The following is a 14,000-nucleotide window of genomic DNA, read 5'->3' as shown; positions in this document are numbered from 1 at the left end:
TTGATTGTCGCCATATACAAGGAGACACGTCTGACTGGAAACCATCACGGAATTTCCTTGCTGTCAACCACAGGAAAGGTTCTTGCACGGATTGCCAACAGCCGTCTGAGACCACTAACAGAAAACCGCTTCTGACCACAGACATGAGAGACAACAGACGTGATCTTCACTGTACGCCAGTTGCAAGAAAAGCATCTAGAACACCACCAACCATTGTGCCTTGCCTTCATTGACTTGAGAAAGGCATTTGACAGTGTGTCACGCCCTCTTCTGTGGAGGATACTGAACAAAATTCATCAAGACCCTGAGGTTTCTTCACAATGACATGTCAGCCACATTTTTGGAAAATGGTACAAAAACTGAAGCCTTCAGTGTTCAATCAGGTGTAAAGCAGGACTGTCATCGCCCTACACTCATCATCTTCATCGCAACAATCCACCTGATCAAGGACAAGGTGCCACCATTAAATGACATTGTGTACAGAATTGATGGAAAGCTCTTCAACTTGAGCTGACAGAGCCAAGGAAAAAAATCACTGTTTGCTCCTGGACTTCCAGTATGTAGGTGACTGCTTTACAGAAGAAGGTCTTTAGGAAATCTTTGAAATTTTCTATAACACCTACACCAAACTTGGTCTTCACATCAACCTGAAGAAGACAGGTCCTGTTTCAGCCTCCATCTGACATGGTCAATCCACAGCTTCCTGCTGTCAAACTGCAGGACAGGTCCTGAGAACGTGATCCTCGTTCCATACCTGGGCATCCGTGTATCATCAAATGTCAACATCGATGACTAGATCCAACACCGGCTCAAGTGTGCAAGAACTGCCTTCGACCGGCTTTGCACTCGTTTTCAACAACAGTAAGGGCCCTTGGGCAAGGTCCTGAACTTGCTCCTGGTTTGTAGTGGGTGCTTTGTATAACAGCACCCTGACATCAGTGTGTGTGTGGGGGGCTGAATATGAGGCATCATTGTAGCTTTGACCTTCTAATTCATATGGAAAAGCACAAAATAAATGCAGTGCATCTATCATCTGGAAAGTATTCACACCGCTTCATTTTTTTTCCACATTTTATGTTACAGCCTTATTCCCAAATGGAGTCAGTTCATTTCTGCCCTAAGGATTCTACTCCCAACACCCCATAATAAAAACATGAAAAGAGGTTTGTTGTTTGTTTTTTTGGTGACAATGTATTAAATATAAACGAATAAAACACATGTACATATGTATTCACAACCTTTGCTCAATACTTTTATGCACCTTTGGCAGCAATTACAGCCTCAGGGCTTCTTGTACACCCCTGGCAAAAATTATGGAATCACCGGCCTCGGAGGATGTTCATTCAGTTGTTTAATTTTGTAGAAAAGAAGCAGATCACAGACATGACACAAAACTAAAGTCATTTCAAATGGCAACTTTCTGGCTTTAAGAAACATAAGAAATCAGGAAAAAAATTGTGGCAGTCAGTAACGGTTACTTTTTTAGACCAAGCAGAGGAAAAAAAATATGGAATCAATTCTGAGGAAAAAATGATGGAATCATGAAAAACAGAACACTCCAACACATCACTAGTATTTTGTTGCACCACCTCTGGCTTTTATAACAGCTTGCAGTCTCTGAGGCATGGACTTAATGAGTGACAAACAGTACTCTTCATCAGTCTGGCTCCAACTTTCTCTGATTGCTGTTGCCAGATCAGCTTTGCAGATTGGAGCCTTGTCATGGACCATTTTCTTCAACTTCCACCAAGGATTTCCAATTGGATTAAGATCCAGACTATTTGCAGGCCATGACATTGACCTTATGTGTCTTTTTGCAAGGAATGTTTTCACAGTTTTTGCTCTATGGCAAGATGCATTAACTTGAAAAATGATTTCATCATCCCCAAACATCCTTTCAATTGATGGGATAAAAAAAAAGTGTCCAAAATATCAATGTAAACTTGTGCATTTATTGATGATGTAATGACAGCCATCTCCCCAGTGCCTTTACCTGACATGCAGCCCCATATCATCAATGACTGTGGAAATTTACATGTTCTCTTCAGGCAGTCATCTTTATAACTCATTGGAACGGCACCAAACAAAAGTTCCAGCATCATCACCTTGCCCAATGCAGATTTGAGATTCATCACTGAATATGACTTTCATCCAGTCATCCACAGTCCACGGTTGCTTTTCCTTAGCCCATTGTAACCTTGTTACATCCCATTTCCTTTAGGCGGTTTCTTACAGTTCGGTCACAGACATTGACTCCATTTTCCTCCCATTCGTTCCTCATTTGTTTTGTTGTGCATTTTCGATTTTTGAGACATATTGCTTTAAGTTTTCTGTCTTGACGCTTTGATGTCTTCCTTGGTCTACCAGTATGTTTGCCTTTAACAACCTTCCCGTGTTTGTATTTGGTCCAGAGTTTAGACACAGCTGACTGTGAACAACCAACATCTTTTGCAACATTGCGTGATGATTTATGATGGTGATATGGTACTCGTAGTACCATATCACCCAATAGAGCCGCTTCGCTCTCAGACTGCAGGCTTACTTGTAGTTCCTAGGGTTTGTAAGAGTAGAATGGGAGGCAGAGCCTTCAGCTTTCAGGCTCCTCTCCTGTGGAACCAGCTCCCAATTCAGATCAGGGAGACAGACACCCTCTCTACTTTTAAGATTAGGCTTAAAACTTTCCTTTTTGCTAAAGCTTATAGTTAGGGCTGGATCAGGTGACCCTGAACCATCCCTTAGTTATGCTGCTATAGACGTAGACTGCTGGGGGGTTCCCATGATGCACGTTTTCTTTCTCTTTTTGCTTTGTATGCACCACTCTGCATTTAATCATTAGTGATCGATCTCTGCTCCCCTCCACAGCATGTCTTTTTCCTGGTTCTCTCCCTCAGCCCCAACCAGTCCCAGCATAAGACTGCCCCTCCCTGAGCGTGGTTCTGCTGGAGGTTTCTTCCTGTTAAAAGGGAGTTTTTCCTTCCCACTGTAGCCAAGTGCTTGCTCACAGGGGGGTCGTTTTGACCGTTGGGGTTTTACATAATTATTGTATGGCCTTGCCTTACAATATAAAGCGCCTTGGGGCAACTGTTGTTGTGATTTGGCGCTATATAAAAAAATTGATTGATTAATTGATTTACCCTCTTTTAAGAGTTTGATAATCCTCTCCTTTGTTCAATTGACATCTCTCGTGTTGGAGCCATGATTCATGTCAGTCCACTTGGTGCAACAGCACTCCAAGGTGTGATCACAGCCTTTTTAGATGCAGACTAACGAGCAGATCTGATTTCATGCAGGTGTTAGTTTTGGGGATGAAAATTACAAGGTGATTCCACAATTTATTCCTCAGAATTGAGTGAGTCCATATTTTTTCCCTCTGCTTGGTCTAAAAAAAGTAACCGTTACTGACTGCCACAAATTTTTTTCCTGATTTCTTATAGTGTTTCTTAAGCCAGAAAGTTGCCATTTGACATGACTTTAGTTTTGTGTCATGTCTGTGATCTGCTTTTTTCTACAAAATTAAACAACTGAATAAACATCCTCCGAGGCCCGTGATTCCATAATTTTTGGCCGGGGTAGTATATGATGGCACAAGCTTGGTGCTCCTATCTTTGGGCAGTTCGTCCATTCCTCTTTGCAGCACTTCTCAAGTTCCACCAGGTTAGATGGAGAGCATTGTTGCACAGCCATTTTCATCTCTTTCCAGAGATGTTTAATTGGATTCAGGGTTGAGCTCTGACAGGGCCACTCAAGGACATTCACAGAGTTGTTCTTTTCCTTTTATATCTTGGCTGTGTGCTTCAGGTCCTTGTGCTGAAAGATGAACTGTCCCCCAGTCTGAGGTCAAGAGCGCTCTGGAGCAGGTTTTCATCCAGGATGTCTCTGTACATTGCTGCATTCATTTTTCCCTCAATCCTGACTAGTCTCCCAGTTCCTGACACTGAAAAACATCCCCACAGCATGATGCTGCCACCACCATGCTTCACTGTAGGGATGGTGCCTGGTTTCCACCAAAAATGATGCACTTTAGCTTTAAAGTTCATCACTGTCCAATGACTAATTTATTGTATTTTTTAATAAGTGTAATATGGCTGTACTGTGATACTATATTAGAAATTAAACCAATTAAAAAAAAATAGCAAGTTACAAGATGATAGCTTTGTTTTTGAGTTATTGCTTAAACAAGCTGGCTGAGATGGAAATCCACTCAGTTTTTGCTGCATAAGTAGAAAAACATCTAATATCCTTTCATTTTATTTTATATTACCCTGACTAGGCAAGCGGAACGGTGTATTTGTGTCTGGACGGACGTTTTTAAGTGCGACACAAAAGGGCGTCGCGTGTCGTGTTGGTTTCCGGTGCTCTTAAAAACATCAAAACAGCGACTAATTTTGTTTGTAGTTAAATAACAAATAAACATGGAGATACTTGGAAATGAGTTTGCTGGCATGACTCCTCAACAGCTGGTAGCACCTGTAAACTCAGTGACGGTAAGTTTGGAGTACATTTTAATTGAAGCTGCTCAACACGAATTTGAGGTGAAACGTGGAGGGACAAAACTACAACAGGTCTCTTTTCGCTCTGATTTTTAGTTTATGGAAAAGGCTGTATAAGGCTATATATATATATATATATACACACACACACAAACGTGTGTGCTTCGACAAATTGACCTGGAACAAAATAGCCCTTATGTCGGATCACCCCCATTTACCCACTTAATACTTTGAAGTCCTCAGATTAAGAGTTGATTATAAATCTGATTCTTGTTTTGACAGGAAAATGGAAACTGTTACCAGCATTCTTGAAGGTAAAGATCACACCTGTTGTCCATCTGAGCTGCATTGTTTAGTTTTGTTATGTGCCACATGCTGCTTTATTTGTTCTGTCCTCATTTCGGCCTTTTAATATCTGTTCAAACTATTGTTCATCTTCAAGGTGAAGGGACTTGTGAAGCAACACATTGACTCTTTTAACTATTTCATCAATGTGGAGGTAAAATGTGATTCCTGCTCAGGTATGTCATGTTGTTTTTCTTGATGAAAATGTGACTTTTTTCCCCCCTCTCGCTTTTAGATAAAAAAGATTATGAAGGCAAATGAAAAGATAACAAGTGATGCTGATCCGATGTGGTACCTGAAGTGAGTTCTGGGAATTTGTGCCGTAAACGTCAAATATTTGTAATAAAAAAACGAGTTCATGAGCTCTAAGCTATCAAAATGTTCTAAATGTGTTCTTTCTAGATATCTCGATATCAACATTGGTATGCCTGATGTTGAAGAGAGTTTTAATGTGACAAGACCCGTCTCTCCTCATGAGGTGAAATTGAGAACAGTAGAAACTTTAAATATGAAGGTGTTGATAATATTGACATTAAACCTTATTTATGTAGTTATTGTTCACTTGTTGCTGCTATTTTAAGATTAATACGAACATGAAAGTAGAAAAAAAATTCACATCTTTGTGTGACAGCTGTACTTTTTTACATATTTATTTCCGGCAGTGCCGTCTTAGGGACATGACTTACTCAGCAACCATCACAGTTGACATAGAGTACACTCGAGGCAGCCAGAGAATCATCCGGAATGCATTGCCCATTGGAAGGTATCAGTTTGGCTTTTGTGGGATTATCTCAGATGCCAAATCAATTCAGACTGGATTCTGAATTCTTTCTTTCACCTTCTCTGTCAGCGTACACTCCATTGTTTTTCTAATCTTGAGTCTTGAACCTGTTCACGACTTTATGTATGACGTTACTTGTGTTGATGGTGACAGTCAATTGTTCATTCAGAGTATTATCCATAACTGTATGTCCATAAGCTCCATAATACAGTTATCACGATACATGATGTATTGTTCCACCCTTAAAATGTAGTGAGTGAATAAATGGATAAATATCTCCATCTTGTAATTTCATATTAAAATGGCACATAATGAAGGACAATCTCAAAATCTGGTGAACTTGGATTAGATTAGATTCAACTTTGTCATTGTACAGGTACAAGGCCAATGAAATGGAGTTGACATTTAAGCAAAAATGCAAAAAATAAATAAATACCATGTGCAATCAAGTAAAATGTACAGTTAGGAGTGGGGTAGACAAATAGGAGGTGGATAATATGTAGATGGGTGTGCACCAGATCCGTCAAAAAATAACTTTGGTTTGTGTATAATGTTCCATAGGGGTGTCGGCCACCCACTGGATGGCTAATGAATGCTGAATGATTGGTGGATTAGGAGCAAGTGCGGTTGTCAGTGACCAAGACAGTTTCTCTATAGAAATGTACTAAATCAAAGAAGTAAACCATTAATTTCATTAATCCCAGTAGTTGCATTCTATAAAACAGGTACACGCAACCCTGCAGGAAGGATTTTGTATGAATGTAGCTAAAGACGATACAGAATTCTTCTTTCAAAAAAACACATCTGAGTCTGTTGCTTTTTGCTTTTACTGCCCTTCTCTCAGGATGCCAATCATGCTGCGAAGTTCAAACTGTGTTCTCACTGGAAAGACACCCATGGAGTTTTCAAAACTCAATGAATGTCCCTTAGATCCAGGTGCAGTGTTATATCTTCATAATCTTAAAACTCAAACCTGACGTCATAGATGGTGGCAACAATACATTTTAGCTTGTATTCCTCAAACATACACTGGATGTTTCATTTCACCATCTGTTTTTATTCACAGGGGGATATTTCATTGTAAAAGGTCAGGAGAAGGTTATTCTGATCCAAGAACAGCTGTCCAAAAATCGTATAATTGTGGAACAGGACAGGAAAGGTGCAGTTGGAGCCTCAGTTACCAGGTATGGCGACACTGTGGCCCTTATGCATCAGTGCTGTTTATTTTTTAGCCACTTGCACTCAAGATTCTGTGCAGAAATGCATTTTGTGGGTTTGTGGGCAACTGTTGGTGAGCGGATTAATGAAATAGGACAAACATAGAAATTAGCCATTATAAGGAAACTGGGCCCTGTTTTATTGTCTACTCTTTTCAGTGTAAGTAGTAGTTCATAAGTTTCAATATGTGTGCTGGTAGCCTTTGTGGACGGGTATGAGAGGCAGAGTTTGTGAAACCTTTTGTAAGAGATGATGTTACAGCAATATTGAATTCAGGGGGGAAAGTCAGTATTTTCTAGAACCTACCCATTCATTGCCTGCTATTAGAATTAGTTATTGTGAGAGGGCAAACCCCTCACTTTTTGTGAAACGTTTTCATGTATTTTTCCTGTTGCTATGTCTGCTTTGAATAATTTTAACCCTTTTTTGTAGTTCTACTCATGAGAAGAAAAGCAGGACAAATATTATTGTAAAGCAGGGTCGATTCTACCTGAGACACAACACGCTGTCGGATGATGCCCCCATCGCCATTATATTTAAGGTGAAGTTCTTTTTGTAATGTTGGAGCACTAGCACATCTGCAGGTCATCACGTGTCCAGTAGGGGGCGGAACATGACTATTAGCTGTAGTTGAAGTTGTCTTTTCATGTCACAGTGGCTAAGGCAAAAATCTCTTTACTGAAATCTAAATAAAATGTTTCTTTGCTTGTTTTGTGTGTGTTTTTAAAAGGCCGCTGTCTGAAGAAAATAGGCAAAAAAAGAAAACCCTAAATTTGTTGGTTGTTGAAAAGTAAGAAGTCAGCGTTTCATCAGGTTCACTTGTGGTGACCTTTGCTCTCAGTGAAAATGTCACTCAGCCAGCTGGAGTCATTAACTCCTTTCCCCGCTGAGGATGGATCTCTCCAAACATGTCAGCTGTGAGCGTGGCGCATTCACTTCAGGTTATTATCCGCGGTACATGTTTGTGTGGCTACTCTGTTTGCTGTGCACTTCCTTGCAACTTATTTGACAGGAGCTGCAGTAACGACCTCGGGCGGCTCAGTTCCCACAGATTCACATTTCCATAAACAAATGTCAGACAACTTTGTGACTCCCAGGTCACCTCTGACTCCCCCCGAGTAGGCTTGTCTCATCCTGTCGTCTCCCCCAAAAGACATTATTGAAAACCAAGTTGTTTCTTCTGTTCATGGTTTTCCACCTTGTGTTGTGGTATCTGGTTCAGCTCTCACTTTTTGCCATCTGTCTCCGCAGGGCATGGGCGTAGAGAGTGACCAAGAGATAGTGCAGATGATTGGCACAGAAGAGCAGGTCATGGCCAGCTTTGCCCCCAGCCTGGAGGAGTGCCAGAAAGCCCAGATCTTCACACAGACTCAGGTCACCCATGGTCCATTTCTGCTTCTGAACTTGCTCTACAGAGTAGGATGAAGGCACGCACACACAGTCAACCTGGTGTTGACACATGTTTCTTTATATCTTTGTGATCAAATGATCGTTTCCTTAAGCCACCTTGACACTTGCACAAATTTGATCCCCGTGCTGCTGCGCAATTCATCGTGCCAGTGCATCCCACTTTGTCCCACTTGACACCAGCCTATATTAAAAAAAAAAAGAAAAAAAAGGCCTGTGCCATGTCATTTCATAACTGATGGCACATTTGCTCTCAGAACTTGGCTGATGAAACAGTTCTCTCATCATTCCCAGAATCACTGAGAAGTTATCTACAGCTGCAGGTTGTCTCGTGATCATCATGTGGTGAACGCATTTTGAAACTGATGTTTATTATTTGTTAGACCACAGTTTGGTCTTGCTGGATTTTTTAGAGTGGTGCATTCATCTTTTCTACATATAAATGTGGATAAAACCAAAGAAATGCACATTTTTTTCAGGAAAACACCACCTGTTCTGAATCATATGTCCATTGATGGGAAGCCCATAGATATTGTTGAGAATTATAAGTATCTGGGCACCCAAATTGACAATAAATTATCCTTTGAATTGCAGGTTAATGCAGTGTGCAGTAAGGCTCATCAGAGAATGCACTTTCTGCGAAAACGTAGGAATTATAATGTAGATGGTGTCTTCATGAAAATGTTCTACAGTTGCTTTGTGGAGTCTGTGTTAACCTTTTCCTTCCTGTGTTGGCTTAACCTATTGAACCTTAAGAATCGCAACCATCTTTGTAATATTGTCAAGGAATGTGGTAAAATTATGGGAACTCGGTGCACAGACATTATGGACCTTTTTAAAACAAGGGTTGTGTCAAAAGCCAGGAAAATTATGGCTGATTCTGCACACCCTCTGCACCCACAGTTTAAGTTTCTGCCGTCGGGCAGACGCCTGGTAATGCCCAGATGCAGAACCAACAGACTAAAAAACTTTTATTCCCACAGCCATTGCTCTCCTAAATAACACCTAAGGACTCACTGTTGCACTTAAGTCTACACTGACTCGCACCTTATTTCTGGGCTCTTGTTTTGTATATTTATTCTGCTGTGTTTTTATGTTTTTTATGAATTTGTATGATGTGGTTTTATGAATGTAATGTAATTTTTACTGCTGACTGCACCTGAATTGCCCCTATGGGGACTAAATAAATGATCAAATCAAATTATAGACTAGCTGGGGTACCCGGCGCTGCCTGGGTTAACCTGTTTTAGACATAAGCTAAATGCCAATCATTTTAATCAAAACAATTGCCCAACATTTGTTTTTGTAATGCTGATGTCTTATAAATAGTAGTTAATGGGCTAAAGTTTGTCCAGCAGAACTATAAGAAGTGGACTCCCCAAACTAAGTGGAAATACTTGGTTAAAAGACAAACGCATTTGAAGTCCTTTATGCAAACTGTTTTGCAATCAAATTTATAACAAAATTACACACAAACGGTAGGTAACAGTAAATTTAAATATCAATGAATCAAAATTGAGGTAGTGGTGTATTTCACTGTTTTTACACTGCAATTTTCCAAACATAAAATTAATGTATTCAGACAGGAAGGCAAACTGGGTTGTACAGGACAGTCAGGTGCTTAACAGTTGAGAACATAAAGTAGCTGAAGAAAGGGATTAAATAAACAGAGATGGCCAACACATACCTATACAGGGCTGGAAATTTGAATCTGCCTGGTCATACCCACAGCCTCAGCCTAAGCATGTTGTTTTGCTGAGTGTGCTGTAGAAAGGGATTAAATAAACAGAGATGGCCAACACATACACAGGGCTGAAAATTTGAATATGCCTGGTCATACCCACAGCCGGCTATTTTTGGGGTAATGGTCCATGGGCCAAGCAGGTTTTCAGTACCACTTAAGGGGAAGAAACAACACTTAGAATCCAGCCTCATTGTACCATGGCTTACACAAAAATGCATAATAGCCATCCCAGGGTGGTAGCTGTAGTCAGGTTGGGGTCAATGAAGAATTATACAGAGGTCAAACCTTAAAAATGCTCTAGTCATGTTGAAAACTATATCACATTGCTTGGCTGATCATAACGATTCCAAAAAGGTATTGTTTGGGCTATCTATGACAGAATGTTGTGGAGTTATGGGGTAAAAACAGCAAAAATGGTGACAAAGGTCAAGTTCAGTTTATACAGGGGTCAAATTTAAAGTTGCTCCAATTTCAGTAAAAAATTATGCAAATTATTGTTTGGGTTAACAGGGTTCTAAAAAGGAATAGTTTGCACCATCTGTCATGCTTAGTTTTCATGTTACAGGGTAACATATGTCACATGTCATAGAATCCAATGGATGTTGACCTTGTTTGACCTTTACTTTGGAGACCAAACATTCAACACAATCAAAACTATTCAATTTATTAATCATTTTATTTCAACCAATAATTTGCATCATTTTTTACTGAAATTGGCGCAACTTTAACTTTTGACCCCTGTACAAACTGAAACTGACCTTTGTCACCATTTTTATCCCATAACTCCAGAACATTCCATCATAGATAGTCCAAACTATACCTTTTTGGAATCATTTTGGAAGTGTTGTTTATTCCCTTTAAGTGGTACCGATTAGGTCAAAATCGATGAGTGGCTCATGGATTATAATTTTCAGTTCAACTTTAAAAAAAAAAAATGGTACCAGTTTGTTCCCATGTCATGAGGATTCAGAATATATATAGTTTTTAGGGCTACATATTATAGTTTGGGAGTTTATCCCAAAACAGACAAACATAGCCATTTATGTATATAGATGTAACATCTCTTCATCGCAGGGGTGGTGGCTTGGTTTCAGTGCAGAAGGTTCCCAGTTCAAACCCCACCCCTGCCACATTTCTCCATGTAATGTGGAGTTGCATCAGGAAGGGCATCTGGCGTAAAACTCGTGCCAATTCAACATGAAGGTCAACAAGGGAGCAGCCGAAGGGACTTACTTACTAAAGTCTCTTCATCATAATCTAATTTCAGGTTCAGATCCCGCATTGACACGCAGTGACACACTGTTTTCGAATAGGTTGCTTAATGTTACAACAGTTTATGATGAGTTTACTCACTGGCACCCAACATTGCATGGTAGTGCGGGGATCAAATCCATGTAAGTGTCAAGGTGCCTTTACTGATCAGTTAAGTCCCAGTTTCCTGCATTAGTCAAGAGCCTCACGGGTTTCCTTTGACACCTATAGAAGGATGCGTCTGGCTGATCTGTTTCCCAAAAAGATTGTTGGTGTAGGAACCACTGGTGCGTTAATGAGGCAGCGATTGCGTCCTAGCAACCATTTGCTGGTGCTCACATATTCCTATCCTGCTAATGTCCATGTTGTCTTTTCATGGTATTAATTATGTCTTTGTAAAATGAAACCTAAATCTACATCTTCAGGCAGATAATGCTTAAAACATGGGATTGTAATCTTCCAATACCAAATCTGACAAAATTTAACATGTTGTTGTTGTTGGCAGTTTCCTCGCTTGCGAGGATAGTGGGAAGGCCTTTTTTTTTTTCTACAAGCCCTCTGGTGGCTGAAAAGTCCAATGCGGGATGCACAAGACCTGTTACACTTGCGGCAAATGAACACTTGAGTAGGCTGGGCTTGTGCTGCTGCCCGCTCTTTCTGTCTTTGACGCTTCTGGCGTGAGGCCTCACTTCTTTCTGCCTCAAACTTCAGGCTGGCGGATTTGATGCTGGAACGCCAGCTGAGTCTATCTGTAGCTAGATGCTGCCATGACTGATGCTGAATGCCTGCAAGGGAGAGCTGTTTCTTCAGCTGGTCCTTATAGCGCTTTTTGTGGGCCCCTTGGTTTCGTCTCCCTTCCTTGAGCTCACCAAAGAGAATTAATTTCGGCATGCATATATCATCCATCCTGGCTACGTGACCTGCCCAACGAAGCTGTTGTTTGAGTATAATAGACTCCATGCTGGGCAATTTGGCTCTGGTAAGGATGTCCTCATTTGAGACGTAGTCCTGCCACTTGATCCCGAAGATGTTTTGGAGACAACACTGATGAAAGCGTTCCAGTAATCTGAACTGCTGTCGATACAGAACCCAGGTTTCAGCTCCATACAGGAGGGTAGGGACCACAATGGCTCTGTAGACCTGCACTTTTGTGGAAAGGCGCAGTGCATGATTCTGCCAGACTTTCTTTGAGAGTCAACCAAAAGAACTGCTGGCCTTGGCAAGGCGATTGTCTAGGTCCTTGGCAACAGATGCGTCGTTTGAGATAACACTACCGAGATACGTGAAGTGCTCTACTGCATTCAGGCTGGTACCCTCGATGTTGATTTGGGGTGGGGTATATGCTGTATGGCGGATCGGTTGATATAGCACTTCTGTCTTTCTCAGGCTGATGGTGAGGCCGAAGGCTCTTACTGCTTCAGCAAAACAGTTGACAATGTGCTGCAAAGCTTGCTCCGTATGGGCGATGAGGGCGCAGTCATCTGCGAAGAGCAGCTCCATGATTAGCTATTCTGTGATCTTAGTGTGGGACAGAAGGCGCTGCAAGTTAAACAGACTTCCGTCAGTTCTGAAGTGGATATAGATGCCGTCTGTCAAGTCTTCTTTGGCCTCACAAAGCATCATGCTGAAGAAGATGGAGAACAGAGTGGGCGCGAGGATGCAACCTTGTTTGACGCCATTTGAGATGGGGAAGCTGACGGACAGAGTCCCGTTGTACTTCACTTGTCCCATCTGGCCTTCATGCAGCTGGCGGATGATGGTGAGGAGCTTTGGAGGGCAGCCAAGGCGTGCAAGAATCTTCCACAAACCCTCATGACTGACCGTGTGAAAAGCCTTGGTTAGATCTATGAAGGCTGCATAAAGGACCATGTTCTATTCTCTGCACTTCTCCTGGATCTGTCTTAGGACGAAGATCATGTCGGTGGTTCCCCTGTTGGCCCGAAATCCGCACTGACTCTCGGGAGTATTTTCATGCGCTATGGTAGGGGTAAGCCTGTTGAGCAGCACTCGAGCCAAAATCTTACCTGCTATTGAGAGGAGAGTGATGCCCCGGTAATTAGAACAGTCGGACTTGTCGCCCTTGTTCTTGTACAGGGAGACAATGACCGCATCCCGAAGGTCATGTGGAACCATTTCCTTTTCCCAGCAACTGGAGAAGAGAATCTGAAGCTTGTCAAGGACTGCCTCACCTCTGCTGGGATGCCATCTATGCCAGGAGACTTCCCTGGATTCAGCTGTGTGGTGGCCTTTCGGATCTCTTCAAGTGTTGGGGGGTCATCAAGTTCCCATTTCACCTCCACCTGGGGAATCTTCTCGATTGATGACTCTTGCACAGTGCGCTTGTCACTGAAGAGGTTTTCAGAGTGTTCTGACCAATGCTGCATAATGGTTTCCTTGTCCGTCAGAAGGGTGGAGCCGTCTGAGGAGTGCAGGGGTGCTTGCACTTGATGTGCTGGCCCATGGATGGTCTTAAGGGCTTCATAAAAGGAGCGCATGTCTTCGGCATGTTGTTGTGTCTTCTCCGCAAAAGCTAGCCACCAGTCGTTCTGCAGTATGCGGAGCTTGCTTTGCAGTGTGGAGCAGGCATTTCTGTAAGCTGTCTTGGCAGAATGGTCATCAGGTTTAGCTAAAAGAGTCTTGTGGCATGCATGTTTCTTTTCTAGTAGTTCCTGGATCTGTGCATCAGACTCATCAAACCAGTCTTTATTTTTCCTGGCTGAGAAGCCCACTACTTCTGCTGCCGTCTCCTGAAGGATGGTCTTTA

The 14,000-nt window shown here is 41.8% G+C and overlaps 1 protein-coding gene across 2 annotated transcripts in view; it reads left to right on the top strand.

The window, feature by feature from the left end:
- Nucleotides 1-4,311: 4,311 nt before the first annotated feature.
- Nucleotides 4,312-14,000, top strand: part of polr3b (polymerase (RNA) III (DNA directed) polypeptide B) — a 48,287-nt gene continuing 38,598 nt past the window's right edge. Inside the window, exons 1-10 of one of the 2 annotated variants that reach the window (XM_034176772.1) lie at nt 4,312-4,484; nt 4,773-4,804; nt 4,933-4,989; nt 5,071-5,135; nt 5,238-5,313; nt 5,498-5,598; nt 6,461-6,552; nt 6,683-6,800; nt 7,267-7,375; nt 8,086-8,208. In XM_034176772.1, coding sequence (XP_034032663.1) covers nt 5,083-5,135; nt 5,238-5,313; nt 5,498-5,598; nt 6,461-6,552; nt 6,683-6,800; nt 7,267-7,375; nt 8,086-8,208 — 672 coding nt within the window. In that variant the 5' untranslated portion in view covers nt 4,312-4,484; nt 4,773-4,804; nt 4,933-4,989; nt 5,071-5,082. Of the gene's footprint in view, nt 4,489-4,772; nt 4,805-4,932; nt 4,990-5,070; nt 5,136-5,237; nt 5,314-5,497; nt 5,599-6,460; nt 6,553-6,682; nt 6,801-7,266; nt 7,376-8,085; nt 8,209-14,000 lie in introns of both variants that reach the window. The other variant, XM_034176773.1, reaches the window with a different exon arrangement.

The sequence above is a fragment of the Thalassophryne amazonica genome, chromosome 8, assembly GCF_902500255.1.
Source record: "Thalassophryne amazonica chromosome 8, fThaAma1.1, whole genome shotgun sequence".
Taxonomy (NCBI): Eukaryota; Metazoa; Chordata; class Actinopteri; order Batrachoidiformes; family Batrachoididae; genus Thalassophryne; species Thalassophryne amazonica.
The sequence above is the reverse complement of the archived record's forward strand: the minus strand, read 5'-3'. Positions and strand labels throughout refer to the sequence as shown.